The sequence below is a fragment of the Branchiostoma lanceolatum genome, chromosome 5 (genome assembly GCF_035083965.1).
Source record: "Branchiostoma lanceolatum isolate klBraLanc5 chromosome 5, klBraLanc5.hap2, whole genome shotgun sequence".
NCBI classification, from domain to species: Eukaryota; Metazoa; Chordata; class Leptocardii; order Amphioxiformes; family Branchiostomatidae; genus Branchiostoma; species Branchiostoma lanceolatum.
This window is the reverse complement of record NC_089726.1, coordinates 15,630,748-15,658,730: the sequence shown is the minus strand read 5'-3', so window position 1 is coordinate 15,658,730 and position 27,983 is coordinate 15,630,748. Positions and strand designations below refer to the sequence as shown.

At 41.0% G+C, this 27,983-nt stretch overlaps 2 protein-coding genes across 3 annotated transcripts; one reads left to right on the top strand and one right to left on the bottom strand.

Annotated features, from left to right (window-relative positions):
- The first annotated feature begins 224 nt into the window (after positions 1–224).
- LOC136435421 (leucine-rich repeat-containing protein 74A-like) lies at positions 225–15,305 on the top strand. Of its 2 annotated transcripts, XM_066428900.1 has the most exons (17): positions 225–716; positions 2,387–2,897; positions 4,965–5,150; positions 6,075–6,137; positions 6,371–6,480; positions 6,903–7,010; positions 7,164–7,254; positions 7,423–7,553; positions 7,704–7,790; positions 8,059–8,174; positions 11,001–11,079; positions 11,360–11,452; positions 11,871–11,984; positions 13,816–13,971; positions 14,232–14,293; positions 14,687–14,832; positions 14,998–15,305. In XM_066428900.1, exons 1-16 carry the CDS (start codon positions 603–605, stop codon positions 14,829–14,831), a joined length of 2,166 nt encoding a protein of 721 aa, XP_066284997.1. In that variant the 5' UTR covers positions 225–602; the 3' UTR covers position 14,832; positions 14,998–15,305. The 2 variants fall into 2 exon arrangements, with proteins under 2 accessions (XP_066284997.1, XP_066284996.1); XM_066428899.1 differs by lacking the exon at positions 14,998–15,305 and having other exon boundaries at positions 14,687–14,857.
- Positions 15,306–15,757: 452 nt separating this feature from the next.
- LOC136435420 (probable ATP-dependent RNA helicase DDX20) lies at positions 15,758–27,923 on the bottom strand. Its single transcript, XM_066428898.1, has 11 exons — positions 27,532–27,923; positions 22,910–23,004; positions 22,094–22,262; positions 21,557–21,671; positions 21,144–21,286; positions 20,570–20,708; positions 19,787–19,845; positions 19,609–19,691; positions 19,240–19,345; positions 18,807–18,908; positions 15,758–18,506 (listed from the first exon to the last, which is right to left on the bottom strand). The coding sequence occupies exons 1-11, from the start codon at positions 27,728–27,730 to the stop codon at positions 16,726–16,728; spliced, it is 2,991 nt and encodes a 996-aa protein (XP_066284995.1). The 5' UTR covers positions 27,731–27,923; the 3' UTR covers positions 15,758–16,725.
- Positions 27,924–27,983: the final 60 nt, after the last annotated feature.

Sequence of the window (27,983 nt, the reverse complement as noted above, 5' to 3'; positions counted from 1 at the left end):
GGACTGTACCATTTGATATGCGAATATTCTGACGTCGACACTACGATTTCTGACAGAAAACTTGCAGATATAACATGAAAATCACCATTTGTGTAAATAAAAAAGGCAGTTAGCTATTCCAAATCGTAAAATAGCCAACAAACAGGTTTCAAGTGTGCACACCCCCATCGTAAAACGAAATAGTTTGGTCTGTCGTGAGGAGCCTTTCAAGCCGTAAAACTTGTAACAGAGGAAATCAACAGGTAGTTGTCGCGCAGTGCGCAGTCTCGGGACAATTAACTTTCCAATAAACACCCTGGAGACGGTCGCGACTGGGGGTCAGTGAAGATACGGCCGTGTTGGAAACTCTAAAAAGAACTCAAAACTCTGTGGAACACAGTGGCCAGGACTTTTGATTTTGGACTCTTCCGTCGACGTTAGGTGAGTAACAGGTGTCATAGATACACCTGCAAGAGTGGCCTACGTACTGGTCACCCCGGAAGTACCGTGGCCGAAGGACCCTGACAGCAAGACCGTCCACAGTTCGGCTAGAGCACGATGAGATACCACAGACGACGGCATTCTTGAAGAAGAAGGAATCGTACTAGCTTCCCGTTTATGCCATGACCAGCTACGAGTCGTACGACTACCCCACCTCAGCCGACCCGATCTTGGGACGCCTGCGACCAAGAACCGCGACAAGTTCCCGAGCTAGCAGCGCTCTGTCCCACAGACAGGTAGGCTAATTTTCCACTCATTAGCGACAGACAACAAGCATTACACCCTCGTTACGTCCTGTGAGCTCTAATCCAGTATTTTCTACCCGCAAACAAATAGGTCACAAATAACTCGTCAGAAAGTTTGGGGTCAGCTTAAGTCACCCTTAAAGGAACAATGGGTGTAAGTTTCCTAATCGAAAACGAGCCCGAAGGTCTACATTCCGTAGCTAGGCAGTAAAGACAAGTTAAGACTACCGCCTATCGTCCATAGAAACTTCGCTTTTTGTCACCTAGGTGTTAAATCGATAATGTTGCTTGTAAAAACATAGTCTTGTGTGCCTAGTTTTCCCATGGTTAGACATACTAGTATAGTTACAAGGTTCACCAACAAAGCGTGAATACTAACGCGACAGGTTCGTTTAGAAATAAGACATTCACAAATAAAGCAGGACACTGAAAAAACAAAATTGGCAACTGTGAAGTGCGTCCATAACGCGAAAATAAAACGCTTCCCCCTTTGTAATTTTGCAAGTATGCGGGCGTATGAATTTTGTCTGTCAGACGTTGTAGAAACGGTTCAAACTCGTAAATTTTACAGTTTTCAAAAACAGTTTTGGCAAACAGAAAAACGCAAGGCGATTTGCCGACAAGAACTACCAGTAACACTACAATAATGTTCTGTCAGGATATTTCCGGGCAATCAAACTCGTTTTCTGACGTGGTGATTTTTCAAAGGAGCCGCGGCAACAAAACGACCATTCCAGGCAACAAAGAACACGGTTTCAATTACAAACGGCTCTTACTATTACCTCACAGTTAATAATTACCAATTACTGCCAAAAAGTAGTCTGCGAACGCACAAATTTGTAGATAAAAGTAGAGGACTTAAATAAATCAGATTATTTATTTCTGAAATAAGTACTTAATAAGTACCTGGGCTACCTGGAAAATTTATGTGGGCAATTAAGGGACGGATAGGCCACAGGGATCATATTGTTTGCAGTGTAAATTTACCTAGCCCATTGTCCACCAGTCGACCCCAGATACTAAATAACATGTTGCAACAGGTTGTGTTCCTTAAGGTCAACAATATTGTTGAACATTTTTTTCTTCCATGGCATCGAGTGAATTTTTCTGTCTACATTAGAACTATTCTTTCTGAACATCACTAGTTGTTGTAAAGTTGTAACAGAACCTTGGCAAATATAATCATTGTGATTTATTATGTTTAACGCAAACATACCTATCGCAGAATCTGATATAATACCAATAAAAAGTTGAAAAGTATGTGGCATAGATAAAAGAGAGAGTTTTTACCAATTTTCTATGTTAATTATCTTCATAATGACCTATTTAGACGCATTAGTAAGGGATTGTTATTGTTATCTTCTTAAAATCTGGTTTGCTTTGTGATTTTTATCTGAAGTCTGCCACATTATACCTAATGCTCCTTCTGTATGTGAGGTGGAACTACACAATAGCTTAATTAGGAACTTCCTCAGGTATAATCCACCGGGCTTTGGATTCACAAATATTGACAGCCTAGGTTTGATCTAATTATGAAAACAGACATGTACAGCTGTTCTTATATCAATCTGAAAATCAACATTGAATATTGTTTATTTTCTATTTTTTGGCAAAGCTTCAGGAGCAAGCCTAATTCTCCTTTGTTTTTATTACTATCCCAGGAGAGAGATAGTACAAAAGCCATAGCTGCAGTAGGAGTAGCCAACAGAATAAAGTCAGCGTCACACTTGAAAACACGACGGGCAAGGTCGCCAACATCATCCGGGTGCTCAAGTTCACGACGATCGACCTCACCAACATCACCTGGAACGTCAAAGTCAAGGCCAAGTACAGGAGTCAAAAGTCAGGTTCAGTACTGGAACAAAGGTCAAAGGTGGCAGACCACAGCATGGGACAACTTTACCGCACCAAATAAGGAAACTACTACTACTAGTACTAGGAAGTCTGCAGAAGAGAAGAGGAAAGTTCAAAGGGTAAAGGGTAAGAGGTCGTCACCAAAGAGAAGGGTGCCTTCCCCCAGGGTGTCCAGTCCCACACACAGCCATGGGTCAACACCCAGGGGCATCCTTAGGAGGTCAAGCTCCGGCAGGTCATCGAGACGGGGCAGCAGGCTGTCTGTAAGAACACCTGAAGATGACAAGGAAGAGGATAAGGAGGAAGACAAGCAAGAAGGTGGGCAGCAGCGAAAAAAAGCACTTAACATATTTGAAAGCAACACTCAATTGATTAAGAACAAGAGTTCTACGACCTCATACCTTCGTCAAATGATTTTGACCTTTATGACTGACGTATTAGGAGTGTTTTTCATCAATCATCAATCATACCAGTTGACCCTCTTCACCCAAATAACATAAGTTGTCCAAACCTCCTTGTTATGACTATGAGCTTAACAAAGAAGGTTATGCTAACATTTATCATCAATTATGCAAATAAGCTCCCTCCTTATTAGCATAATTTGATTCCATGGTGTTCACATTCACACAACTTCCTAATGCCACAAGTATGAAATTGCCGTCATTTACTAGTATGGAATTATAGTAGTTTCTCATTGATTATGCTAATTAGGCCAACATTTGCATATTTCCTATCTATCAACATTCCTCTCTTCCTTAGTTACAAATGTCACATATTTGAATAGTCATATCATGGAACACAGCAGATTTTTAAAATTGCCTCATTAATCATGTGAGTTAGAATTTGATTTGCATAATTATCATCCAATCATACAAAGCATCACGTAAGCTATCTACATACCAAAAATCATGACCATCCATCAAGACCATCTCGAGTTATAGTTTTTCTCATTAATTATGTCAATGAGGTTCTCATTTGCAAAGCTGATATCTATTAATATTTCTCTCTTCCTTAGTTACATATGTCACATGTTTGAGAGTCCTATCATGGAAATTGATGGATGTATAAACTTTCCTCATTAATCATGCAAATTAGATACTGATTTGCATAATAAGTATCTAATCATGTACATCAGCACTCAAGCTATGTACTTACAAAAATTTATGACCATCCACCAAGCCCTTCTTGAGTAATTCCCTTTCAAAGTCTGAAGCAAAACCTGCCCCTGCTATAGCCAACCCATACGTCTGCTTGGAGACTACCTTACCAATGCCAACAGCTGGCTGACAGCCAATTTGTGTAACTGACGTTTCCTGCCTCCAATATGACCCCTCAGGACCCTTGCCCCTATGCATGACGCCTTGGAATAACACAGCCAGCACGTACACATACTTCAGCATACAATGTAACACATTTTTACACTTTTCTCGTCAATTATGCAAAACACTTCGCCCAAAATCTAATCATCTTGAGATTTCCCACATACACACCGACACACCAACTACGACAACAAACCATCCAGGCGTTCTCGACTTATTCTGTTCACTAACAGACACACAGACAAGCACCATCGAATAACCTTGTCGACGAAACCATTTCGTCGACGAAGGTAATTATTCTAAGATTCTGCATGATTCTCTAGGACAAAAGGACTAATTTGCTGTCCGGTTACCTCTAAAGAATCTTAATTCAAATCCTTAATGTAGAAAACACTTACTAAAATCCACATCGGTAGTTCATAAGCTACGTGTGTATTAAAATCATTTCCACATCTTTTGGTGTATAGGGCAGTGCCCATCTGTTTCTAGAGCCCTCCAGCCACACATGTACATTTGTGCAAACACTGCAGCAGGGGGCTAGTCCACTGGCAGTATTGTACTCTTTCTTCTAAGTGCTGATTGCATAAGTAGAGAAAACAGTACGTACCATTTGATGTTAGGCCATGTTGATTTCATTATATGGATGACATCCTCTGAGAACTCCAAAACTGATGCGAGCGTGCAAATAAAAATAAAGTTGGGCAAACAAAAAGGTGCCTTCATTATGAAATCTATGTGGTCAGGAAGGATGAGCAAAACTAAACACGCATAGTATGGTGTACTGAATGATATGTTCATCATTTTTGTTCTTTCACATCTTCTTCTTTGACTGTGGAATTGACTTTGGCATTCTACAATATTAGCATCCGTTTTCCAAAATATTCTTTTGCAATCTACAGCATATATTTTCTGATTTTGAAGCTGCTTTGTATGAATCACTGTTTGGCTGAAATTTTTATTTATTTTTGCAAACGGACGAAAATTGATGCGCGGGCGGATGTCATCCATATAATCAAATCAATGTGGCCTTATGAAAATGTAGGATATTTGATCTCCATCCTTCCAGATGAGGATGTTCCTGTGGTCCATGATGAGGATGGGAGTGACACAGACTGGGTGGTACCCAGGAGGAGGAGCTCCTCCCCCACGCGCCCCTCCACCTCACACACTCACCACACCTTCTCAGACATCTTAGACATCACCGCGTCGGACGAGGAGTTTGACACAGACTTGGAGGAAGACTTCCCCCCACGTGAGTACATAGTGAGCTTCACTGACACTAAGATGAGGCCATACCAATTCAATTTGTTTGTTCTTTGACTCTAAGTCTGTCTTGAGTCTGTTTTATTTATTTATTTTGATTTACCACATTTTGTGGAAGGATTGACATAACAGGTGAACTATCACCTTTTCAAGATGTCATCCCAGACCGGACTGTAAGATTTGGACCATCGCACACCGGGGCATGCCCCTACTCTTTTTTCGAAAGGTGTGGTGGGTTCTTTAACGTGCGCGGGGTGTTGCTCTCCCCAAACACGGGACCTCCATTTAACGTCCTATCCGAGGGACGTCCCTAACCCTAGATGAGCTAGGTACTCATTTACATCTGAGTAAAGTGAGGAAAGTCGTGTTAAGTGCCTTTCCCAAGGGCACAACGTCGGGGCGCAAGTTCGGACATGTCTCTGGGCGCACCTGGGATTAGATCCCGGGACCCATTGTTTGACAGCCGCGTGCTCTACAGTTGCGCCACACGACGCCACGATAAATGTTTAAATGTTAATGATTAGGCAACAAGCCAGTAACCCCCCAACTGGATCAAGAAGTACAAATTAGACTACTAAATTTAAGGTCCCATAGCCTATTAAGCTGTAGGGGCAGTGGGTTCTTAATACATGGTGTCTATAGGGCATGGTATTGGAAGGTGGAGCTGAACTCCTTCCTTCCATTGCCTTTACCTCCCAAACCGCAGTCAGATACCCATGTTACTCCTGTGTGGAGTGAGGAAAGTCGCAAACAGTGCATTTTCCAAGGACACAACGTGGAGCCAAGGAATGATAAGAATTGAACCTGAGACCTCTTGATCCTGTGTCTAAGCCACTCGTCCATTTGATGGCCACATTACAAAATAGACTAGCTCTTAGACACCTTAATCAAATGATATCATGTATTTTTGCAGCTCCAGAGAAGCCCTATGACCCAACAGGAATGCACCTGTATAAAGAACAGTGTAAAAAGGATGGTAGGTACTCACAAGCACATTTGATGATGAAAGTACATGATTGTATACATGGCGTATAGCTGAATGCATTTTAAAGAGAAACAACATTAACAAATCATTTGTAGCTTATTGACATCTTTAAGTTAAATATCTACACATGAATAGTAAACTTTCCCAGTTGTTCCATGAGCAGTAAGTTGTGTTAGATAGTGCCACCTTTTGTGGATATAGTTTTGACCTGTTCTATACTACAGGTGTTGTCCCAGCTACATACCTGATGAAACACCTGGGAGATGAACACCTGGTGATGAGACATCACTACCTGGGAGAGAGAGGGTGGAGACCACTAGCCATGGCACTAAGGGTATCTGAAACACATTCTGTTATGAGACACTTCCTTCCTTTTTTTTTCAGATACAAATTTGTGTTTGATTTTGACACACTCTTCCACACATTGTCAAGTCAGGTACCATTTAGTAGTGACAGCTAATTTGGAAGTAGTTTCAAATGGCTGTTTTAAATTCGTGTATGATATCTATCTTTTGGTTTCCAAAATAACTTTACTTTCACAAAGCACTTGACTTTGAACATCCATGTACTAAGTATACTTTGTGTACTATGTTGATCGCCACGGTACAGATAAGTATTTTAGACAGGCATAAACATGTCTTTCTTTTGTACAAGACAATTAATAATTATCTATTTAGTCTTATTGCAAATAGACCTGGTGAATGAAAGTGACCTTTGCAATTGGTCTCACACAGATGTTGAATTGGTTTTTCACAGAAAAACGTCTGTGTGAGACACCTGGACCTGGTGGACAACCATCTGGGTGTAGAAGGGGCGGTAGCCATAGCCAGCGCTGTGAAGGACAGCTCCTACATATTTGAAATGGTGGGTGTGAAAAAACACTTTTTGTCTTTTTGCATAAATGTACAGATGTTGTCTGATAATTTATGTAATATAAACTTATTTCATTGCCATGTTTGGTTTCACACCTGAAAGCTGTCTCACACAAACTAACAAAATATGCTTAAATTGTTCCAGAATCTATCAGAAAACTTTCTTGGCCATGGTGGAAGTGCCATTGCCAGTATGTTGGAGACTAATTCTGACTTAAAGACTCTAATATTGAGAGGTAAGAACTATTTCAGTAAAAAAAACGATGATTTTTTTCAGTTCCAATTTATTGCTTCTGGTATTCCTCTTGAGTATTGATAAGAAACGTACTAATTTCATGGTTTTCAAAAAACGTTCTTCTTCAGAGAAACTGACTGACAGTGTCCATTCATGACTTTTTCCTCAGCTAACCAGTTAGGTGACCACGAAGCCAAGACTTTTGCAGAAGCCCTGAAGACAAACCTTACCATGACAACACTGGACCTGAGTCAGAACCAGTTTGGAGAGCTGGGAGGCATTTTCCTCGGAGCTGGCATTGTAAGATTTACGATTATAATAAGAAATGCAGCCCTTGATATTTCTCTCTCTGTTTCTGTGTGTTTTATAATGTTACTGTAAGTTGTAAGATCTTTATCTCAATCAGTGCACTTTCAATGGATATGAAGTTAAAGTCTTGACTTATTTCAGGGTGCAAACGAGGGTTTGAACTGTCTCAACCTGAGCTGGAACCATCTAAGACTGAAGGGAGGTGTGGCCATCGCCATGGGGATCAAGGTCAGCATGTCAAGTGTTCTTGTCTTCTTCTTATTCTTAAAGTTTGAAGGTGTTTCAAGTCTTAGACAAATATTCAGAGTAATAAAACACTTCTTTTATGCATTGTCATTGCATCTCTGGTAAAATGAGAAGTTTTATTTTTTCAACATGCATTGTCACAGGCTGATTTAAGAGTCAACAAATGATGGTCTTGCACGGTTTGTGTACATACATGTTTGAACAGCACATGTTTGACAAAAACCTATTCTATTGTCTTTTTCTAATCCAGGTGAACCAGAGCCTGGAAGTCCTAGACCTGTCGTGGAACGGCCTGGGTGATTTGGGAGCAATAGCTTTTGGGAAGGCACTAAGGTTCAACAAGACTCTCAGAATGCTGGACCTCAGGTAATGTTACAGATATTTCTGTGGGTAAAGAAGTCTACAAATCATGATGAACTAATATCTAAACTCTAGTTTTGCTGTGTTTGAATGTGTCAGGTATTACTGTACAGTATGTATCACTTAGCATGTACAATGTATCAAACTTTTATCTTGTTTTAAGTGTCTCAGTTAATGCCATTCTAATCTCTGTTTCCTGCTATGTCAATTGAAACAAGAGTCCGAAGACCCAAAATCTCCATGAAATTTGTTTTTATATGAGATGTGTTTATTTTCCCTAGTTATTTGTTGTTGCCGCTGGTTGTTTTGTTTTGTGTGCCAGAGGGTATCCACGTAATAGAACCTAGAAAGGCAACATTTTCGGGAAAATGCAGGATATTCCCCTCCCGTTACCTACACCTCAAATATGACGCCCTTAGCATTTACTGTAGTGTAAGGGCATCCTGAAGTTTCTGCATAAATTATGCAAACAAGGTCTGTATTAGCATGGTCAGGTGTGTTCAGCTTTCCTAAAGGTACCTACATCTGAGATATATCATCAGTAGCTTTTAAAGTAAGGGTTATGCATATATTATGCAAAATCTCCTCATTAGCATAATTTATGGCCAGGTTTTCTGACCTTTCATAAAGGTACCTACATGTCAAATATGAAATCCGTAGCCTTTACAGTAAGGGAAATACAAGGTTATACCTAAATTATACAAATGAGGTCCGCATCAGCATATTCTATGGACAGGTGTATTCACCTTCCCTAAAAGTACCTACATCTAAAATATGACATCCGTAGCTTTAACGGTAAGGAAAATACACATTTATGAATAAATTATGCAAATGATATTCATTAGCATAATTTATGGCCATGTGTGTTCACCTTTCCTAAAATTACCTACATCTGAAATATGACATCCGTAGCCTTTACGGCAAGGGAAATGCCTAAATTATGCAAATGATGCCCTCATTAGCATAATTTATGGCCAGGCTTTTTTACCTTTCCTAATGGTACCAACATCTCAAATATGACATCCATAGCCTTTACGGTAGGAGATATACACATTTACGCATAAAATATGCAAATGAGGTCCTCATTAGCATAATTCATGGACAAGTGTGTTAACCTTTCCTGAAGGAACCTACATCTCAAATATGATATCTGCAGCTATTATGGTAAGGGAAATACAAGTTTCTGCATACATTATGCAAATGAGGTCCTCATTAGCATAATTTATGTCCAGGTGTATTCACCTTTCCTAGTGGTACCTACATCTCACATATGACAGCCACAGCTTTTACGGTTAGGGCAATACACGATTATGCATAAATTATGCGAATTAGGTCCTCATTAGCATAAATTATTGTCAGGTGTATTGACCTGTTCTAAAGGTACCTACATTTTAAATATAACATCCGTACTATTAAACAAAAGGTACATATAACTTTCTGCAACACCATTAGTAGAGTTACCACCCTTACATCTACTTGGATTTGGGCAGCGGAACCACCAGCTGTTGGGAATTGGGGAATACTCGCCCTAGATAAGAGACCAATGGATTCAACAGGTGTGACCTCAAAGCCCATACCCACAATGGAGAAGTAGATATTCCTCATTACTTATGCAAATTCAGTCCAAATTTACATAATTACCACTTCAGTTTGTACATCTCTGCCCAACTCACTTGCGTATCAAATAACATGAAAATCTGTCGCTCCTTTCTTCAGTTATTCTCCTTTGAAAATATTTACAAACACGCCATTGCAGTTCCAGTGACACATACCAGGGGCCCCAAAATCGACCTTGACCATTCTCCTCCCAGCACCTACCCACATACCAAATATCATTTCAATCCATCCACACGTTCTTCAGTTATGCTGATTTGAAGCGTCCGGTGACACATACATACAAACACGGTGACACAAACATACACACGCGCACACACACACAAACACAATAACTTCGCATGATTTGCACTTCAGTGTGTACATCTCCGTCCAACCTACCAGCGTACCAAATAACATGAAAATCTGTTGTTCCTCTCTTCAGTTAAACCCCTTTAGAACATTTTTACAAATAGGCCATTGCAGTTCCAGGGACACAAACCAGGGGGCCCAAAATCGACCTTGACCATTCTCCTCCCAGCGCATACCCACATACCAAATATCATTACAATCCATCTACACGTTCTACAGTTATGCTGACTTTAAGCATCCGACGACACACATGCAAACGATTTACCTCCTTACTTATGCAAATTCGGTCTCATTTGCATAGTTTGCACTTAAGTGTGTACAACTTGGTCTAACCTACCTGTGTACCAAAGAACATGACGATCTGTCCATCCACTCTTCAGTTCTTCTACATTTAAGATTTTAACAAATACGCCATTGCAGTTCCAGTCACACATGCCAGGAAGCCCAAAATCGACCTTGACCTTCCTCCACCTGACACCCACCCACATACCAAAAATCATTTCAATCCATGTACAGGTTCTACAGTTATGGCGACTTTAAGCGTCCGGTGACACATACATACACACAGACACCAAACGCAAGCAAAACAGTATCTCATGAAAAAGCCTTTTTTCATGGAGATAATAAATTTATCTTATTTTATTAGAATTGCAACGGTGCAATACACGTGGGACACAGGCAGCTATGCTGGTGTTGTGACCCACATATAATAAAACATTACAGAACACATAACAAAACATATCTTTAAAAAAATCATTTCCTTTAGATCTATGAAAATGTTTCCTAGAAACTGCTTAGCCTGAAATGTTAACTTGACATATGACCTTGCTACATGTATGATGAAATATGTTTGTCTGTCTGCTACAGTAACAACAGGATTACTGTGGAGGGAGCCAAGAAACTCAGCCTGGGTCTGGGCAAGAACGAGGGGCTGGAGACTCTCATGGTCAGTCCTTGTTCAAATAAAACATGGTAGTCCTCAGAGCAGTAAAATCTCCAGCAATCATAGGAGTTTGAATTGTTTATCTACTAAAAAAAGTGTGAGACTGCATGGGGTACACTGAATGGGATGCGCCGATATTGACATTATGCACAGCTGATTATAGCCTAGTCTGAATGCCATCCGATCACTGAAATGGGGCTTCTACACTCGCTACCCTGATTTTTTTCCAGGAGTAATTGGATCGCACACTGAGGCTAATTCTTGCCCTCCTTTACCGCTATAGTTGGGAACCAATGCCATAGGAGATGAGGGAGTGAAAGCCTTGCTGAAGGTGCTGGAGAAAAAGAACACAACACTGAATGTGCTGGGACTACAGGTGAGAATTTCTGAAAACTATGAGTAAGATTATATCAATAAACAATAAATCATTCACCAGTAAGCAAATAATAATTTTGATCAGGTGTTTGGAATATATTTGAAAAGTTGGTAGAAGTTCCTTAAAAGCAATTGGATTGAAACTTTTTGTCTATCCTTTTGTGAAAATTTGTCAGCCAGCTTTGTACTTTTCCTGGCGCGGTTGTTACGGCTCCCACCGTTGAGTCATACCGCGCCAGGCTGGAGGCCTGCCCGCCTTAGCCTGGGACCTCCTCCCCCCCTACTTTGCCCCTCACGGGGTTATCTGGGGGTATTTAATCAAGTTGAAGTTGAAATACATGGGATAATGATGACTAATTATGTATATTTCATGTTGTTTTAACTTCTGTGGTCAACACTGCTGTGTGTTTTTCTCCCAGGACATCACAGTAACTAAGGAGGTGTACAAGTCCATCAGGGAACTGGAGGATATGAGAGGCATCCAGATCATCCATGGGGGACTCGGGGGGTACGAGAAGATCAAATATGTGCCGGTAGGTTTTATCCATGTGACACAACTTCTTTGGTTTAGATAGACGTTTAAATCAGTAAGGTTGTGTTCCGTTTTACACACTTGGACCAAAACTTTATGCAACATGCTATGGACATCCTTGTGCAAAAGATACTGTAAAAATCTATGACTTAACAATTCTTAACTTAACTTAACTATCTTAAAAGTTAGCCTTAATTTTCTGTTGATGCTTTCTCAACAAATTCTCACTTAATCTACATACTGTAATTTTTGTTTCTTTCACAGTGACTGTAACTTTTTTTCACGGTTTCCAGTCACCTCTGTACCGTGAACTTATCACCACCGTGAAAAAAACTTAATGATTCCTTCACACATCTGTTCTGTAAATCACTTACCGCCATAGTGAAGTTAAAGTTCAGTGAAAATGTCCATTTTCCTTACACCGTGAAGATAAAGTGAATTACAGTACTTTTGATATTGGATGTAAAGCATAATGAATGGTCATTGTCTCAGTCAGGATACAACACAATCAAGCTAGATTAAATAATTGCTATTTACAAAATTTGATGCAATAAATCTGATAGATCATGGAGATGTGGCAGGGATGTCACGCAAACTACGACCCCGCAGATGATTCCTCACCCCCAGATGAAAACCAAGATGATTCCTTCTGGGTAACCCCACCCACATTCAGTGTTTTTAAACACTATACATATACACGAACTGTTTGGTGCTTGCTGTGCAGGTATACTGTAAAATTCACATTGCACAGTAGAAAGTAATGAAGTCTGTGGTATATAACCCTATGGTTTATTTGTTTATTGGTCAGAATTTGCCTGTGCAATGGCAGCCAGTGCTGAATTGCTGCAGGAATTACAATCACATAATACACAACAGATACATACTTGCTCCACATTTGCACTTTGTGGAACTGTCACAAGGGTCTGTGAGGCTGCCATTCGGCGCCAGCAAGTGACCTCAATACGACCTTCCCCAACCAAAGTCAGGTACCCATTCACACCTGGGTGGAGAGAGGAAAGTCGTGTAAAGTACCTTTCCCAAGGGCACAACATTGGGGCGTAGCAGTGGTTTCGAACCCGTGACCTCTCGGTTCTGGGCGAAACACCCTACTATGTTCCAACCCCACTATATTCCAAAAACCCTATTTTCTGACCCCCCCAAACACTAATATATAGGGGTGTTGGAAAATAATGCTGTTGGAACATATGGCTGTCCCCACTGAAATCAATGCCTTTTTTCCGAAGAGAACACACAGGGGAGCCTAAGGTGTTGTGGTCATGGCAAACTGCAGTATGACTTTTCATGACCCACAATAAGTGTGACAAGTCAGTTACAGACTTAAACAGGCATTGCAAGGATCAGAAAACAAGTGTTCAAAAAGTCATCAGCTTGCATGTCATTTTCAAGTCACTCAAAAGATAATTCAATCAAATTCCCAAAGTTTGTAAGTTTTGTAGTGTATCTTCGGAATTCATTTTCTGAGCCCTGTAATGTCTGTTACAGACCTGTGACTTACGACTCTTTCACAAGTTTTTACAGATCATCATGATGCTCAATGTCATCATAAACACAAACACCAGTTTGTAACAAAATGATTAGGCCAATGCATGTTGATTAGATTATATGGATGACATCCTCTGGGGACCCCAAAACGTGCGAGCGTGTGAATAAAAAAAAAAGTTTGGCAAAAAAAAGGTTGCCTTCATTATGAAAATCTATGTGGTCAGAAAGGATGAACAATGTCATGGATGTCATCCATATAATCTAATCAACATGGCCTTAAAGGAAACAAAAGAAAAGGGGTTAATGTTGTTTGTAAATTTTACCTCCAGCCGCCAAGTGCCATGTCCATCCTGGACACGTTCGTGCAGGAGAACCGGATGAGGATGATTGACATGTTCCGACAGTTTGACAAGGACCAGAGCGGAGACATCTCAGCAGAGGAGTTCAAGAGAGGGGTGCAGGAGCTGGGGTTGGCAGTGGATGAGGTAGGGGGCGCTTTTGACAGTTTTCAAGGTGTCATACTGTAAAACAGTTGAAAGATGCCTGCAGCAAGCTATTCAACAAGTTTTCAAACTTTGAAATGTATTTTACGGTGTGTGCACCACCCTAAAGAATGTTCAACCAATGACAGAGGTATAATTTATATTGGATTTTGTATTGTGAAAAGTCAGATGAAGGACAACACTTGGTTGAACTGACTGATATGTCAAACACGTAATGTTTCTTCCTACTTCCATTTGTTTAGGACCAGTTGGATGAGATGATCACCCAGCTTGACACTGACAAGAATGGCAGAATAGACTACCAGTGAGTATGATATTCTGAGAACTGGCCAAGAATCTTACACTAAGGGCAAAGTTGTCTTGAAAAGGGTGAATGCACATGCCAACATAGCTGCCACCATGCTGTTAGCTGGTTGACCCTGTATGAGTCAGACCTAGGGCTGCACACTTGAACATAACATCAAGTACAGTTACAGGTACAGACCTGTATCTGAACAATATTTTGTATGCATATGTGTGTTTACACTTATATATTATAATATATATACATATTGAGTGAGTGCAAGTATCCTATAGATTCTAAATACATCACAAAGAAAGAAAGGATTACTAAATCAAAATTGTGATTATTTGAGCTTTGTTTTGAGTTAGTCATGAAGTAAAGTCCAACTCACATGTTTTGCTTCTTGTGTCCCAGGGAGCTGATGACAGGGAGAGTCATCTTCCGCACGGAGCAGAGGTACAAGGCCAGGAGAGCAGCCAGGGTGGAGAAACTGGAGAAGGAACGAGAACGGCAGCAACTAGAGCTGCCTACACCGGAGCTGAGGGGTCTCTCTCTGTAACCTCACTCAGCTGCCTACACTGTAACCTCACTCAGCTGCATACACTGGAGCTGAGGGGTCTCTCTCTGTAACCTCACTACAGCTGCCTACACTGGAGCTGAGGGGTCTCTCTCTGTAATCACACTACAGCTGCCTACACCGGAGCTGAGGGGTCTCTCTCTGTAACCTCACTACAGCTGCCTACACCGGAGCTGAGGGGTCTCTCTCTGTAACCTCACTACAGCTGCCTACACCGGAGCTGAGGGGTCTCTCTCTGTAACCTCACTACAGCTGCCTACACCGGAGCTGAGGGGTCTCTCTCTGTAACCTCACTCAGCTGCCTACACTGGAGCTGAGGGGTCTCTCTCTGTAACCTCACTCAGCTGCATACACTGGAGCTGAGGGGTCTCTCTCTGTAACCTCACTACAGCTGCCTACACTGGAGCTGAGGGGTCTCTCTCTGTAATCACACTACAGCTGCCTACACCGGAGCTGAGGGGTCTCTCTCTGTAATCACACTACAGCTGCCTACACCGGAGCTGAGGGGTCTCTCTCTGTAATCACACTACAGCTGCCTACACCGGAGCTGAGGGGTCTCTCTCTGTAACCTCACTACAGCTGCCTACACTGGAGCTGAGGGGACTCTCTCTGTAATCACACTACAGCTGCCTACACCGGAGCTGAGGGGTCTCTCTCTGTAACCACACTACAGCTGCCTACACTGCAGGAGCTGAGGGGTCTCTCTCTGTAATCACACTACAGCTGCCTACACCAGAGCTAAGAGGTGTCTCTTTGAAACCTTCCTCTTAATTGATTGTTTTACAAGCAATACTACAACATGTATATGTCACTGACAGATTAATGTCATTAAATGCAAGAAAAGCCATCTAAAATTTTGAGAGCCACATGATCACAAATGATTACGTACAAAATGCTTTTAACAGAGATTTAAAGAATGGCAATGATTTATTGTTGCATGACCATATAAATCAAGAAATGATTAGGTTGTATTTCAATACTTACAAGAGATTTATTTTTGCACTAACATGTGTTTTTGCGCTGCACAGGAATATAAGCCATCATGTACAGAGTCTATTACAGTTGTACTACCTCACCCTAGATTTCTAAGAAACAGAAATGTTCTTCAATTGAGTTGCTATGATTTGCAGTGAATTTGAAAATCTAAAAATGTACTACACATTACTGTGTATTCTATGGATATTATATAGACACTAGATTTAGAACAGATTTCACAATATCTTTGCTATCAACACTTAGTTTTCAAACTTTTTGTGAATGATGCTATATTGCAATGGAACTTTGTACACAATCATGCTTGTATCATATTTCACTTTATTTTATCAGGAATGTTTTGTGTCCTACTTTGCAGTACAACTGTAATAAAATCAATGTTTGTTTTTACAAATTGCCTTGCTCTTCATGGTTTACATTTTTTCTCTAATACATTGCACATATTAGCAAAGTAAGGGTTGAAAGGCTTGACTAATAGTAGAGGTAAGAATAATTCATTTACCTGCTTTTTATACTTTTCAAAACCAAAAAAAAGTAAAGGGTAAGTTATCAAAGAGCCAAAACAAAAATTTGGTACAATTGAAGAATTATATAGCTTACTATTAAGCAGGCGACTGAACTATATTTGACTTAATAATATAGTATAAATATGTACTATTCCTTAGTGACGTAATTCTAAATTCCCGGACATACATCATAGAAAATCAAATGTAGTTAACAATAATAGAGCACATGGAATTCATAAGGCATCAAAAATCTGCCACATTCAAAAATAGTCATACATTATCTTGCTGTTCCATTTAATACAATTGCAATGTACAAAATGTACAACTGTTTGAAGCCTAGATCTTGGCATGCCCCCTCTAAAATGATTTATTTGTTACTACCTAAAGTCTCTGTTGCCAAGCATAGCTGCCATGTACAAACACTGTGAAGAGTAGGCCCGTGCCCAGGTGGACAGCCACCTGTTCCTCACACAGTCTCTCCTCCCACAACAGCACCAAGTTTCACCTATGGCTGTTCTTTCTGGTACACTCCAGTAGGGGGCGTTGCTGTACTGTTCACTGAACTTGTGTGCATTCATGTTTTCACCATAGGATGGATACTCTTCTTGGTATGGTGGTGGGTTATGGTTAGGGTAGTGAGAGTAAGTTTCATCAGGTTGGTGATAGTAGTTCTCTTGGTCAGTAGGATAGAAAGGCCTTTGTTGGTTGTTGTAGCTGTCGTAATCCTCCTCACTGTATTCTTCATCATCCTCACTGTATTCTTCATCAGTCTCTGTCTCATCATTCTCATCCTCCTCCTCCCATTCGTCATCAGTTTCTTCTGCATCACTATCCTGCCACTCCTCCTCACTAACTCCCTCCCCACCGTAGTCAATGGTTTCTTCCTCCTCTTGTTCCCATGAGGCATTGGAGTTAGATTCAGTGCCCTCCCCTTCTGTTCTTTTCAGCCTTTGGATTCCATGATCGTTCATTCCGTTGAATTTTGATGAATCTTCTTTGGTAACATTACTACTTCCCTTTGGTCTTGCTCCTTGTTTTGTCCAAATTGACATGGTCTTTTCACCAGTTCTCTCATCTACAATTGTTGCTACTTCAGAGTCATGATTCTTTGTTTCTAATCTTTGTTCTATATACTCTTTGTCTGGCTGAGCATTCGTACCTTTACCCTCACCATAACTGTTCAAGATTTCTTCTATATGGTCACCCATGTTGGATAGTTCATCCACCAATCGTAGTCTTCCACTTCCAATTCGCCTTTCACGCTTTAAAACAGTTTCACGAACTCCTTGACGGCTAACATTCCCGTTATGCACAGTTCTCTCTGTTCGTTTTACATTGTACTGTTGAACATTGTGGGCTCCATACTTCTCTGTGCCATGAGTTAGAAAATGTTCCAAGTCTTCTGACGCCTGTTGGAATGTTAGCCTTACTTTCTGGCGTCTTTTGAAGGAAGCTAGGGACGGAATCTTAACTTCTCTCACTGGCAACTCAAAGTCATTTTCCAACTTTGCTTCAGTTTCCTTTTCCATTTCACTTTGGCGTAAGAAAACTTCATGTGCTGACTTGTCCAAACTGTTGGACTCAGCCTCTTCCTCATTGAGGGAGTAACTTCCTTGACTGAAACTATCAGATAAACTCAGTGATTGAGTTGATCTTGACACTATTGAGCTGCTGCACTCATTACTGCTACTGGATAAGTTTCTTGACTGTTGATGAAACTGTCTGCTTCTCTCCTGCTCTGATTGGTTGCTCAATGGCTCCCCTGAATGGTTCTTCAAGAGTGCCTCTGATTGCCTGCTCAAAGGTTCCTCTGATTGGTTTTTGAATGACTGCTCTGATTGGCCATTCAAAAACTGTTCTGATTGGCTCTGAAGTCCCTGCTGTGATTGAGAGCTTGGTTTTTCCCTTATTAGGCTGTTTTTGTCTTCTACTCCATTTGTTTTAGTTGGATTTGAAAATGCAGGTGTGGCCCTACCTGCTATAGATGTATCAGGGTGGGTTCCGTGTACATTGGAGTCTGTAGGTGATCTAAGGGACTCTTGCTCTTTACGATCCTTTGCCATGGTGGAAATAGTTGTCACTGTAACCTGGTCACCTGATGACATCACCTCCCATGATGTCATATCTTTGCTTGTGATGAGAGTAGAAGGGATTGGGTCTGAAAATATAAATCATTTCTTTCTTAGAATGTGTTACTTCATTGGATATATAGTTACTGTATTGCATTGTATTATTTTCAACATGCTGGGTAAATCAATATGTTAATATCCACTCAGTGACATTATTTTGCAAATACAAGAGAAAAAATCAAAAACTTTGTTTGTACATGTAAGCTACGACATGTAGCTTTCCACTTATTCAGAAGCTTGTTTCATCGGTGTAAAGTTGTGCTGAATTCATTTGTGACCTGAAGAGGACAATATTCTCAAAATCGTTTATACCAGAGGTACAAACTCACTGGGAAGAGTCTGTAGAGACAGGCGACAGTGATGGGTGATTGTCTCCAGCCTGCTTTCCTCTTTCCCACTGTAGACCAGTGTCACAGCTGCACCTTGGGTACCTGTAAACAATACTAGAACCTTAAAATCACTAAAAAGTAAAACTTGTAATATCTGCTAGTCTCACTAAAACTTTACATACACAACACATAAAGTCAGTTTATATTGAATGGTTTGGACTACAATCATTAGTACTAGTAGAGGTGTGAAAATGGAAAAAACAAAACAAAATGCCTTCTATGCATGGAGACAATGTGCATTTATATCAAAATCCAGATACATGCACCATAGAAAAAGAGATAAGATTTTTCTACAATGTGAAGGTTGTGGTGAGGCATGTACTAAGTATAACTTTTTCAGGACCTTTACGGTTAATACTGGTTTGTTCCTTACCAAACCGGCCAGCCCTGCCTATCCTGTGCATGTACGTCTCCCAGTCATAGGGTACGTCCAAGTTCACCACCAAGTTCACCTTCTCTGCATCAATACCTCGGGCAGTCTGGGGAGAAACAGCCATAACATGGAGAGAATGAAAAAAACTGACCATGGCGATGGTGGTTTCAAAATTATAAATGTCTGATAAAGAAAAACAAATGTTGCATCAAATGCTTTCTACTATGATCATTCCAAAAAAATTGCCTTATATTTGACAGAAGATAATAGCATTACTGAAGGAATGACATACATTACATGACAGTAGGATTAGGATAAATGGTATTCATCATATCAAAAAGCACATAAAATTGCAATATAGCAACACACCAAATCTGTGGACACCAAGACCCTACACTGGAAGTTCCTGAGTTGGGACATCGCATTCAGTCTCTGGGTCTGCTCTTGACTACCTACAGTAACACAAACATCAAGTCAATCTAGCATACTGGGTAAAGTTGTGAAGGAAAACAACTTTGTTAATCAAGATATGACTTGAAGGCCTTACCTGCAATGTATGCTGTTGGCCAGCCCTTGGAGTTTAGGTCCTCACATAGACTCTGTGCTCTGTAATATCAAAATACATGGATACTGAAGCAACTTCAATGACAAAATATCTTGTTAACCTGGTATTCTTTAGCATACTCATTCATGAAATATAAGAGTCAGAGTAACGGCAAAGCAGGCAACCTCAGACTGGGGACTAAGCATGATGTTTTTTTCATTACGGTAGCTATAATTATAGTATAAGTGCAATATGGCTTTGCTGCAGCTCAGGTATTTTAACCAAGCACACTGGGTCACCCCTACTCTTCATGATACATGTGTTGGGTTCTTTTACGTGCAGAAAACATGGGCTGCGAAAACGTTTGATGCGGGTGTTCCGCGTCGTGAGATAATTTTCTGTATCACACGGGGTTCAACTTGTATCACATGGGCTTCCATAGAATATTTTGAATGTATTTCAAGTGCGCCGGTTGCGCCGCTGTCGAAAATTTGAATACCGGATTCGGAGGTTGGAATCAATGTTGGTAAGATTTTCTTGTTCGAGGACACAAAACACTCTCAACTTCAGGCGCATTTCACATTGAAATGTGTGTTTTGTTGGTGCGTATGACATAGATAAAATACAACACGGTGTATTCCGCATCACCCTCGGTCCTGGCCCTTCCGCGGGTTGCATCGCCCTCCTGCCGCGGTCAGGCCAGTACCTCAGGCGATATGGAATACACCGTGTTGTATTCTATATTTATACACGAGGCACTTGAAATTTATTGAGAATCTTCCCTACCTTCCCTGGTCGTTGGAGAAGACGAGACATTGGTGGAAAGGCACTCTGGACAGGAGCTTGATCAGCTGATCTGTCTTGGCTTGGAAGGACTTGGATGTGGAAGACAGCTGAGGTATCACACTGAAGAACTGTTTGATTCCTAGAAAGAAGATTCAATAAAACAAACTTATATCATACATATACAAAACATTATCACTCTAACTAGTCTAAGATAAAAGAGCATAATAAAACATGTTGCGTGTAGTATCTAGTTGACCAGGTGCACGTGCATTTGGTCAGAATATTTTCACTTGGAAAAATTCCCAAGAAGACTGAACTAGCCAAAGTTTTAAGTACAGAAAAGGCATCAGTTTTTCGTTGTCTTTTTTTGTTTCATCTAATTTTACAAAGAGTAGTTTAGCTTTTAGATTTGTTAGTATTGAATGTACTTTTCATTGTTACAATTGATCAGCAATTAAGTTCGATTGATTTAATATACGAGTATGTAGACATAACATGGCCAAGTTAATTAACATCGGGACTACTTTGTTGGTTGTAACTTTTGCTGATTGGTTATTGAGTAAAACTTGATTACCTTTTAAGGAAAGGTCTTGGATGTCCAGTCTGACGAAGGTGGGGTCCCTCATGTACACCTGGAGGTGGTGTGCAAGGGATTCTGGGTAGGTCGCGGACAGGGCAGCCATCTGTTTATTGTCAGGTAGTGAGGAGTAAATCCAGCTGTCAATCAAAAACATATTCCAGTCAACTTCAACTTTACACAAAACAGTCCTTGAAAATGAAATACCAACATTTTGACATTAAAAGATATCAACAATTGCAACTTGCAAGCCAAAGAATTACTGCTCATTAATATGAATCACACATTGCAGAAAACAGAAATAAGTATTTTGACACCTGCAACTTGTGCAAGACAAATAAATTACAAATGTATATAAAACTTATAAGCTGATGAGTTAAGGTATAAGTATGAAGTATGATATTGCATACTTGATCTGTTCCTGAAAGCTGCCAGTCTCCAAGAGTTTGTCTGCTTCATCTAAAACAAAAAGCCTGATACTGCTGGTCTTCAGTAAGCCTAGTTCAATCAATTGCTTGATGCGCCCTGGGCAAACAAATAAACAAGATGTAAGTTAAAATAGGGTTTCTATTACTGTACAGTGTGGGTAGGAAAAGTGTCAGCTGACCAATTTGTTTTCTTCAGGCATCATTGCAATGATTCCCTGGTCCCTATTATACTTTGGTTGTCCATAATCATATTCACATACTTTAAATTCATTTACTTTTGCTATGGTTTTCCTGGTAGGAGGGAAGATGAGTTTTTTGCAATGCATCAATTTACTATCAAATATGCAGTTGAAAAAATTCTGTAGTATAGTAGTCATATAGATGTAACTTGATAAAAGACAAACATTTGCATCATGAATTCACAGTGGAGAGGACATCCCAAAAACTACAAAGGTAAAAGCACTGCAAACATTTCAAGATTCACAGTACGAAATTCCAAGCCCTTAATTGCATCTGTACCTGGGGAACCAATAGCAATGTGGCATTTCTTGAGTTTCTGTTTGTCCTCGTGGACAGGTAGTCCACCAATGAACACATGACACTTCAGGCCTGCCATGGCCTGTCCTATAGACACCACAACGTCATGGATCTGTACTGCTATCTCTCTGGTGGGGGCGAGAACTAGGACCTGAGACAAGCAAAATGTAACATAAAACAATATTATGGTAACTTTGTTTAAGCTTGCGGGCACTAAATTTCACAGGAAGGGAAGGGCTGTGTGACGAGTCCACAGTGAGAGGTTACAGTGAAAACTGTGAACGTAAAACCACTGCGAATATTCCTCCATTTACCAATACAGTAGCTGCTAAGGCAAGAATTGCTATAAAGTTGCAATTGAATTGTTAAAGGAATAACTTAGGCTATACACACAAAAATCTCCCATAAAATTTACAACTTTCCAGATAAGACTCTACACGTACCTGTATCATTGATATCAACAAAGTAACATACAATGATCATGATGTATCATGTTACAATCAAAGCAAAATTGACCTGTGTTATTTCTAGTATACCATCATGTGCACCATGATTTAAACAAGTGTAGCACTGTGTAGAACTGTTATAGGAGACCTAATGTAGAACTGTAGGAGGAGACCGGGAAAGGTCCCGGATGTAGCATGACCCCGAAACGAGGTAGAGTCCAGATATAGCTAGGTTCACGTTGAGCCTTCACGTTGTATTGGACCGTTCCGTCCCGTAGCTAGAGTAACAGCCGTAGATCACGTACAGTCTAGAGAACGAGGCCAAGTTCATTGTCACACAAGTATAACTTACCTGAGTACTGAAGGTCTCTAAGACCAGACTCTCCAGAGCGATGACTCCAAACACACAGGTCTTTCCTGTCCCTGACTTGGCCTGTACGATAAGATCTAGAAAAACAACAACAAAAATTTATGTAGACGATCGTCTCTTGAACATGTGTAGGATGCAGCACAGCAGTATTTGTTGCCGGCAAGTACAGTAGGAGCGGTTTTACCGAATACTAGTATACGGATACAAATGTTGTTGAGACCGCTAAATTATGATTGGATATTAATAATAAACTTTTGTGCTGTTAATAGCACAGAGAAATCTAAACCCATACTTAACGTTGTATTTGGTATCTCTATGGGTACACTCTTTAACGTTATGTTGAAAAGCTCCGTTGGATTTCTTGTATCCAACAAAGGAAGTTAAAGAAATAACCTCCTTGATTGTAATCTACTCTATGAAGTTGTTGTTGAACTGAAACACATTCATGCATGCTGGTGATTTACATGTGTATGACTATGGGGTCTCAAAACAATTTGTGTACTGTGGTATCACGCTAAATGTGCCAAGATTTCAGACAGCCTGTACCGTGTTATAACGGAAGAACCAGATGATTGCCATTGGTACTGTCAAAACTGCAAGAAGGGAGCAAAGAAACTTTACCTCAGTGTTGTGGCACTTACGGGCGAGATCCAGAAGGTGAGCATGAAGCTAGAACAAGTAACTAAAGAACTAAAAAATGCAAGGGAAGAAATGAAGAGTGGCATCAAAGAACTGAAGGACAATGACAAAAAGCTAGAGGCTAGAGTTAAAACTTTGGAAGAATCAGTACCAGCACCGGGGAAAGAATTGAGTACTAGCAACTTGACAGAAGAAGAACTCATAGAGAAAATTGTAAACAAAACTACAGAAACAGTTACAAAATCTGTTACTGACAAGGTTGACAGGAAGCTGAGCGAAAGGGAAGACCAAGAAGCTAGAAAGCTGAACCTTATCATTCACAACTTACCGGAAACAAACGTAAAGGAAGAGGACATTGAAAGTGTTACCGAGCTTATCCAGGAGGAATTTAGACTCAAAGTGAAAGTTACGAATGCACAAAGGATGGGGAGACCCAATAGTGAATACATGAGACTGACAAAAGTAACCATGGCCACCGTAGGTGACAAAAAACAAGTGCTGGCCATGGCAAAGGACTTGAGAGAGAGTACACACCCCGTCTACAGTCAGATCTACATTAGACCAGACCTAACCAAACAGCAGCTAGAAGACTCAAAAAACTTGAGAGAACTACTAAGGACCCAAAGAGAAAACGAACCGGACAAAAAGTGGTCAATCAAAAGAGGAAGGGTCGTCCAAGTAGAATAGAAGACCAAGAGCTCCACGAATTACATGTACTCTACACAAACACTGACAATTCCCTCATGAGCAAATACGAAGACTTATGTGCAACCTTGGTCAATAATCAGTACGACATTATGTGCCTAACTGAGATCAAACCCAAACATGGAGAGACTCCGGACGTGTCAGTATTGCAGTTGGACAACTATGATCTATTCTTGGGTAACTTAACGGCCTGCAACACAAGAGGAACATGCATATACGTCAAATCCAAACTCAACGCAAAGAGTGTTAAGCCACCAATCGAATTCCAAGATTGCACATGGGTCACAATAAATGGTAGCAACTCAAGTAACATTCTCATAGGAGTTATATACAGATCGGGTTCTCCGGCAAGAGCTGCCTCTATGGACACAGATCTCCACGAGCTTATCAGCTGGGCGTCGAACACAAATTGCACAAACGTACTCATCACAGGTGACTTCAACCACCCAAGTATATTATGGAGCCCTGAACCCCACATGAGGACAACACATGCAGACAACTCTGACAATCCCACATTCCGATTCATTGAATGCATAAGAGACAATTATCTATATCAATATGTCACGGAACCCACAAGATTTAGAGGGAACCAGACTCCTACACTGGACGATTTGATTTTCACAAAAGAACCAGACATGGTGGAGAGAATCTGTTATGAGGAACCACTGGGATCAAGCGACCACGTGAAGTTAACGTTTAAATGCAACTTCTGTGTGTATCCTACTAAACGTCAAACAAAATCCTGGAGTTATGACAAGGCAGACTATAACAAGATGAAGACAGAGATCAACATTGACTGGGACAAAGCACTAAGCAATAAGAAAACACAGGAAGCTTTCAGTACATTCCAGTCTATTCTCACACATGCGGTACAAGTCAATGTCCCATCAAAGCTTATTGACAACTCAAAAAGGAATTTCAAACCTAAATGGATGACGATGAGAGCCTTCCGCACTTCACGAAAGAAATTCCATGCATGGATAAGATATTTGAACACTAAAAGCAGTCAGGATTGGGCTGCATACAAATCTGCCCGAAACACTGCCACACATGAGGCCAGACGTGCAAGGAAGAACTTTGAAAAAAGAATCGCCAAAGAAGCAAAAACCAACAACAAAGCCTTTTGGAGCTATATCAACAGCCGCAGGAAAGTAAAGTCACAGGTTGGCGACCTGAAAAATACACATGGGACCTACACAAGTAATGATCAAGAAAAAGCTGAAATTCTGAATGCTCAGTACTTCAAAACTTTCACACGAGAAAACCTTGAAAACATTCCTGAATTCGTACCAAAGCCACTTACAACACCGGCGCTAGAAACAATCACAATCTCGGAAGAAGAAGTATTAGAACAACTGAACAGTTTGCGAACTGATAAATCACCTGGGAACGATGGTTTGCACCCTAGAATACTCAAAGAACTGGCACATGAGATAGTTTACCCCCTGACCAAAATCTTCCAAAGCAGCATTGATGAGTCTACTCTACCAGAAGAATGGAGAGAGGCAAACATCTCTCCATTATTCAAAAAGGGGGACAAGTCCGACCCTGCGAACTATCGCCCGGTATCATTAACATCAGTACCATGTAAAATGCTAGAGAAGATCGTATCCAAGAGGATCATCGAACACATGAGGGCTAACAACTACACATGTGACCAGCAGCACGGATTTTCCAAGGGCAAATCAACTATTACAAATCTTCTAGAGGCACTGGATGTTTGGACTGAGGCGCTTAGTCACGGTTTACCAGTTGATGTCATCTTTCTAGACTACGCAAAAGCCTTTGACACTGTTCCACACACGAGATTGCTAAGGAAAGTTGAGTCATTAGGCATTAAGGGTGCGCTACTGCACTGGATAAAGAATTTCCTCACATGCAGAAGGCAGAGAGTCTCAGTAAATGGAAACACGTCAAGTTGGAAGCCAGTAACCAGCGGCGTTCCGCAAGGAAGTGTACTTGGACCACTCCTTTTTACGATCTTCATTAGCGATATTCAAGATGAGCTCCACAACTTTGTTTCCCTTTTCGCTGACGATACAAAAATCTATGCAGCAAACTATGAGTGCGGGAATGACAACCATTCGACTTGCTTACAAGCTGACCTGGACATCTTACATATGTGGTCATTCAGGATGCAAATGAAATTCCACCCAGACAAGTGCAAAGTAATACATCTCGGGAGGGGGAACCAAGGACACAAATACAATCTAGCTGACGAGAAAGGAGAAGTACACATACTGAAAAGCACACGGGAGGAAAAGGACCTTGGAGTATTGATTGACGACAAATTGAACTTCAGTACACACATGCAGACTCAAGTAACAAAGGCAAACAGGGTACTAGGAGTTATAAAACATACGTTTAAATATCTCGACATGGACACATTCCTGCTACTCTATAAGAGCCTAGTGAGACCACATTTAGAGTATGCAACTGTGATCTGGAGTCCCAAGACCAAGAGAGATTGTGATTTAGTAGAAAGGGTCCAGAGAAGAGCCACACGTGTAGTGGAATCTATCTCACACCTCCCGTATTCAGAGAGACTCAAAGCGCTACAACTCCCTACCCTTTTATTCCGACGACAACGAGCAGATATGATTATGATGTAAAAAATTGCACATGGGTTGGTGAGCTTGAGGACGGACAGTCATTGCAACATATGCGACAGAGCTATGTTCACTCCTAGCTACGCCAAAAACACCAGAGGTCATCCTTACAAGAATCAAATTCAAGATGCCAGAGGACCTAGAACAAACTTCTTCCCGTCGAGATGTACACCCACGTGGAATGGTCTCTCTGCGAGAACAGTCAGCAGCAGTACAGTCAATACTTTTAAAGGAAGACTGAAGGAAGAATGGAAGCACCACCCATTCCAGTACCAGTATACCTTCTCGTACTAACCACATGAGCCATGAAGGAAGGACGTTTGGAAGGAAGGAAGGAAGGAAGGAAGGACGGAAAGAAGGAAGGAAGGAAGGAAGGAAGGAAGGACGGGAAGAAGGAAGGAAGGAAGGAAGGAAGGAAGGAAGGAAGGAAGGAAGGAAGGAAGGAAGGAAGGAAGGAAGGAAGGAAGGAAGGAAGGAAGGAAGGAAGGAAGGAAGGAAAGAAGGAAGGAAGGAAGGAATGAAGGAAGGAAGGAAGCTTATACCCTGCGCCATCTACATATCGAATCTACCAGCCTCATTACCCGACAAGGGTACCTACCGGCTGATGCAAGGTGAATATGCAAGGTGAATAATACGTTTTTTTCACAATACCTAAACCACATCTTCCAAGCGGAATGGCCTTCAGTTGAATAGGAGACGGCCTCTCGAAGCCAGCCAGAGTGAGTCCCCGCTGCACGGGCTCGGACAGAAGCAGCGAAGCGAAGTCCGCTCCCTCTGCGTTCAAAACGTCTTCAGTCCGCCAGCCCTCCCTCAACTTGTGCGCCGGCTTCCGAACATTTTCAGAGCTCATTGCGGCAATACGGCTTTCCAAAATGATTCTTAGCTATCGTCTTGATAAACACCTTCAAATGTCTCCAAAAATACACGAGACATTTATTCTATAACAAAGAAAACCAAGCGAAACCACAAAACAACGTTTTTCTCGACGCATGGTGGTCGCCATTTTGAATTCCCGCCAAGCTAACCTATGTCACTTCCCATCTGATTGGTTGAAGGAAAACATATGGATAAACTCTATCCAATCAACAGGCGTGTGACAAAGT